This window comes from Mus caroli, unplaced genomic scaffold (assembly GCF_978045245.1).
Source record: "Mus caroli unplaced genomic scaffold, Mus_caroli_1 scaffold_7, whole genome shotgun sequence".
NCBI classification, from domain to species: Eukaryota; Metazoa; Chordata; class Mammalia; order Rodentia; family Muridae; genus Mus; species Mus caroli.
The window spans coordinates 7,325,476-7,331,475 of NW_028227262.1; the positions used below are offsets into that span (position 1 = coordinate 7,325,476).

General features: G+C 38.2%; 1 protein-coding gene across 5 annotated transcripts in view; it reads left to right on the top strand.

Moving 5' to 3' along the window:
* Positions 1-5,545, top strand: part of LOC110296298 (solute carrier organic anion transporter family member 1A5) — an 82,957-nt gene extending 77,412 nt beyond the window's left edge. For all 5 annotated transcript variants that reach the window (XM_085839799.1, XM_085839800.1, XM_085839802.1 and 2 more), the window contains 3 exons: positions 2,081-2,145; positions 3,322-3,439; positions 4,761-5,545. In XM_085839799.1, coding sequence (XP_085695925.1) covers positions 2,081-2,145; positions 3,322-3,439; positions 4,761-4,980 — 403 coding nt within the window. In that variant the 3' untranslated portion in view covers positions 4,981-5,545. The remainder of the gene's footprint in view (positions 1-2,080; positions 2,146-3,321; positions 3,440-4,760) is intronic.
* Positions 5,546-6,000: the final 455 nt, after the last annotated feature.

The following is a 6,000-nucleotide window of genomic DNA, read 5'->3' on the forward strand; positions in this document are numbered from 1 at the left end:
GCAAGTTGAGTTAACCATGATATGTAACTCATTTATACATAAAACATTTTATCCTTATATACTGGATCAATTTTATCACCTCTCCCTTTCCCTGTGCTTTTCCGATTCCTTGCTCATATTGCTGTATTTCATTCTCGTCCTTTTCCAAATCTTTTCTTTCCTTCTCCAGCCATTGCTTCCTTCTTCTTCTCCCCTCACACCTCTCTTCTCCTCTCTCTCCCCTCCCCTGCTCTCCTCTCCTCTCCCCTGCTCTCCTCTCCTCTCCTTTTCCCCTCCTCTCTCTTCTCTTCCCTTCCCCTCTCCTTTCTTCCCCTCCCTTTCCCTCCTCTTCTCTTGTCTTTTCTTCCCTCACCTTTGTTCTTCCTTTCCTCTGCTTTCATTCATCATACACACTCACTGTAATAGGCTACATATATGTCCTTATATATTTATTTTTCATTGTAAGATTTGATGTTCATATATTGGCACAAATGGAGATTTGGTATATGCCTTGTTTTAGTTCATATGTTCAAAGACAGATGACATCAAAGAGTATTGCTGGTTCTTTAGGTTTATTCATGCAAGTGAGGGACATTTGGCTTCGACTTCTATTATGGCATCATGTGCCAGGCAGATTCAGTTGATGTAGCTAAATTGTGTCTCTTTTCTCCTGACTACTACAGATACCCCAGTCTCAAAGCTTCATGATCAGTTGGTAAGGATGACTTTCCTCAGAGGAGGAAGGTCATAGATAAAGGGCAGATGAGCAGCTGAAAGCTCCTGTGAGAACCTCCAAACATGCTCTCAAGAGATGATCTCACGTTTACTGCATGTCTGTTCCCACTTCCATTCCTCACTCAGATTCACAATTATCTTACCTTCTAATGTTGACTCTTCCACGGAGGGTGAAAAAAACCATGGCTCGTTAATATTTTAGTGTATGATTATTTGAAACATCTTGTGTATACATGAGTGTGTGTGTGTGTGTGTGTGTGTGTGTGTGTGTGTTTGTTTGCATGCCATGCCATGAATGTTGAAACAAGAGGTCATCTCACAGGTAATGGTCCATTTTCCATTATGTTGGTTCTACACATTGAACTCAGTTTGTCAGTCTCTGTGGCAAGCAACTTTACCCAATGAGCCACTGTGTAGGCTCTAACATATCAGTTCTTAATGTAATGAGGTTAAGATCTATTCAAATTATTTTTCTCATACTTCTTTGTTCATTATCGCTGAATTTCAAGATTGCAATGTAAATGATGGGTGATACAGTATTACTGTTAGCATGATAACATCAATTTTTCTAGTCTATTGTGTTTTCTTGAACTCTGTCATAGAATTACTTCCAAAAATGAAACCCCAACAATTGCATATATTATGATTTTCTTATGCAAATGTGTATTTGGTTGGAAAAGACCACATTTTAAAAGAGCTTTCATATTCCTCTTTTTAAAGAATATTTTTCAGTTTTTATCCTTATATCTTTATAGGGCTCCACTTTGTATGTGCTTTTCAAAACCACCTCAAATTTACTCTTGTAGGCAGCACAGGAGAGATAAATGTCTAAATTTTTAACTCCATATAAAAAAGTCATATTTAAAAATGTCATAACCTACATGATGGGTGCTTTTTGTTTATTTATATTACTACCTTTACATCTTAAATTTTTATATAATGTGTGCTTGCTTTTTTAACAGCATGACAACATGCTTAGCAAACAACTTAAAAGAAGAAACATTTATTTGGTTTGTGGTTTCAAAGGCTTGGTTCCATTATGGTGGGTATGGCGTGCTGGTTGTCTTGGAAACCAGGAGGAAACCATTCGTCTAGGTTAGCAGACAATTTCTAATTGTTACAGGGCTCAGCCCTTCTTTAGATCTGTCAGAGGACACCTTTCAGAAGTTCTCTTCTCCTTCTGTGTGAGAGTAACAGAGGCAGGTCTGTATCAGCTCTGTCTTCATCCCTTCAGGATAAAAAGCTTAACCACTAGGATCATGAACGACCACTGTCATTGGGAAGATGCTAGGGCAGATATAGATTTGCATGATGCCATTTTATGTATGTATATGTGTATGTATGCATGTATATGTGTATTTTTCAGGTGTATCAAGTCTGAAGAGAAGTCCCTTGGAATTGGATTACATGCATTTTGCACAAGAATATTCGGTATGAAGAATTTCCCTTACACATCAAACCAATATTAAGTGCTTAGTTAACTAGTTAGTTTTGTATGAATAAGAAGATAGTAACTATCTTGCCAACCCAAAACACAACTCTCACCTTAAAGGGAATAAGGGCTTATTCTAGAATCAAACATGAGCGAGCATTACTTGGGCACACAGATTCAGGTTATCAAAATATCATGTCCTAACATGTGGACAGTTTTGTGATGCCTGTATCTAGAAAGCAAAGGAATCCAGGAACAAGGTATTTTTAAAATATATCTGTGCACACATCAGGTGGGTTATTTACAGGAAAGCAGGGAGTTCTGCGCTGTACACTCAGATGCTATTTGATGGCTTTTTTCATGTTTGGGTGGGTGGAGGCTATAGACCTCTTCTTAAGTTATCAAGTTATCTCCAAAAGCTTCATGCGATAGTCACCTGAATAAGGTCAGGCACAGGGATTGGGGCAATGTATATTTGCTAAAAGAGGTAGAGATAATTTGTCTCTGGATCTGCAATATCCCAAGTATCCACACTGAGGACGTTTCATGATCTTGTAGCATCTTTAACATAGGTGTGTTCTCCCCACTTTACACTGAACTTCAGTTTACAAGCCTTTGTGTTTAGCGCTGGCTACTTGAGAATGAAGTAACAGCAGAAATGAAAAATCTTTTCCCTTGTCTTTAAGGAGCTTGAACTTAATTACACAGTTAATTTTTTTAGAAGATTAAAAATAAAATATGAAGGGAATGGTTATGTTTGTTGGATGTACAGAAAATTAATGGAAGACATTTCAGAAAACATGATGTTCATGATTATGAACTTAATGAATGATTTCTTAGCACTGTATACATAGTTTTCACTTTCTGTTATCTAAAAGGTTTATATTAACATAATTCCTAAAAGTAAGTTTAGAGTCCATATATATGTATATATATACACACACACATATATATATATGTATATATACCAATATATGTATATGTATGTATGTATATTTTATTTGGATGTATATATATAGTTACAAATGTATATACACACATATATATACATAAATACATATATATTATTACATATATAATATATGTATACATATATATTACACACACAAATAACACATCCTTCTCTGTTCTTTCTTCCTGCCAATGAGCTGTTTTTCTTTCTATCTCCATTGCAGCTGGCATCCCTGCCCCTATTTACTTTGGAGCTTTGATAGACAGAACCTGCTTACATTGGGGAACTCTGAAATGTGGTGAGCCAGGGGCATGTAGAATGTACAATATAAATAACTTCAGGTAAACATAATTTTTTGAGACTTACTTATGTAATACATAAAATATCCCAATTCATATCTAACATTCTCTTGAGTAATACGATTTCATTTGGCTTCATTTTTAGAATTGCACTTTGATGGTATAATTCCCTACTTATATAGTTTAATATCTTTCCATTATTTTTAAAGTGGTTAGTACATGTAAACTTTAGTGGGCTCCCTAACCTTACCCTTCAAAATACTTTAGAAAAGGAACAGGTGTTCTGCATAGTGGCCCTGGAGCAGGACGGCCGAGCTGCACCTTGAGCCAAGCTATCATGGTGGAACACTGGAAATAAACAAGACAACAAGATATAGAGACTTGGATCAAGGGCACTGTATGTGGGAGAAAAATCTCTCATTTCCTATAATCCCATATTTATGGACAGAAAGGAGGGACTCTGCCCTTCGGCAGCAGTTAGGATGACAGAGTCCCAGAAAATTCAGGCAGCATGGATTCTGGCATTCTATATCCTGGAAAGTTCAGAGACCCCTCCTGCTTTCAACCTGAATAGATAAGAAACCCATGGGATATCTTGAAAAGGAGACTGCTGTCTACATTTTGCTACTGGTCTCATCTCTGGGAACCTATAAATGCCCCACTGTATTTTAATGTCTAGTGGCTTCCTGAATAAAACTTGGCTTAGCCCAGGGGTGGTACAAACCCACTGAGAGTGTCACTAAGGCAGAGGATGCTGCCATGCCTAGAAATAACTGGAGCTGTTACCCTCAAGAACCAGGAAACCAGAGAGCTGGCCCTCTGAGATTCAAGTGCATCAAGTTGTGTGTAGTTTCATACTGCTGCTTAGGGTAAAATTACCTACATGGTGATAATGGCAGAGGAGGCATGGTTGCCTAGTGTTAACGAATGACAGGGGAGGCACAGGATGGTGGAATGTGAGGATTTCAGTCTTGTTGCATGCTCCGTTAGAAAGTACTGGATGCTAAAAGACCAACACACAGTGCTCACGCTCATGGTGAAAATTAATCCTAAGCTAAACCTTTGTGAAAACATACTCATAGGCACACCTAGAGATGTATTTCTATAATGACCACAAATCCATTCAGAATGGCAATGGAAACCTGCAATCATGAAAATTAAGAAAATACATTTAAACTTCTATGGTGGATTTTTTGACATATTAACAAAATAATTATAGCTAAATAAAGTAGATTTCATAAAGTTCACGGGAAAAATAATCACCTAGTATTTTTCTTTGAAGAATTAAGGGTTTGTAACGATATACAAAATTAGCTTCCACTGAACACATTAAGATTGAATACATACTTGTTCTTTTCAATAGGCGCATTTACCTAGTGTTGCCTGCAGCACTAAGAGGATCAAGCTATCTCCCTGCATTCTTCATTCTAATACTTATGAGGAAATTCCAGCTCCCTGGGGAAATGTACTCTTCAGAAACTGAACTTGCAGACATGAAGCTCACAGTGAAGAAAAGCGAGTGCACAGATGGGCACGGAATTCCTAAGGTCGAGAATGATGGAGAACTGAAAACTAAGCTGTAATGAATCTTCTCCTGGCCTGTGCAAGGCCCTGAACAGAATGCACACTGCACTTCCTTTGAATCATGAGAGATACGAGAGGAATTCTTTTCCTAAAATACATCAGGGCTGGACGCAGTGTAAGATATTCTCAAAGGTCACCGTCTCATCCTCCGGAGGTCTCTGGTGCTCACTCATTCTAGTCACATGTCCCAGAGCACAGTGCTACTTTCAAAATCATCTTAGAGTAAAACCTTTGAAGAGGGACCACCTAAATGGCCCAATGGAAAGGCATGCTTTCTACCAAGGCTGACAAGGTGGGTTTGATCCTTGGGACCAACATGGCAGAAGGACAGAACCAAGCACGCTTTCAGGTTGTCCTTTTCTCTCTACTCCTGCACTGTGGTGTGCATATCCCACCCCAAACAAACAAACAAACAAATAAAAAAAAATAGAAACTATTAAAAACTGAGGTTTGTTTCAAAACTTGGATTAATAAAATTCAAGGTAAGCACTAAAAACGAAAATGAAGATGTGGTTTGAATGAGAAGTGTCTCTCCTAGGCACAGACATTTCACATTTGGCTTCCTGTTGATACTGCTAGGGGATGTTTTTTTGTTTTTGGTTTTTTTTTTTTTTTTGAAGTGTATCACTGGGATGGCTTTGAGAATTAAAAGCCTCACTCTCCTTTCATTTCTTTCTCTGTTGTGTGCTTTGGTTGAGGTTGTAAATACTCAACTTCCTACTCCAGTCACCATGCCTGCTACCTGTTGTCACACCTCCTTACTGTGAGGAACTCAATACCTCTGGAACCATAAGCCAAAGTAGACATTTCTATAGGTGGCCTTGTGGTGCTTTTTCACAGCAGTAGAAAAGTAACTGATTTACAGAAGTCATGTTATTTTGTGTCCGATAAAGAATATCAAGATTTTAAGGAACAACAAGGCTTTCTGTGTAGACTGCCAAGTGGGTACATATTGATGATGTCTGAGGCCTATGCAGAACCGACCCCATTGCTTAGCTGGCTATCATGGGAGAGCTGGC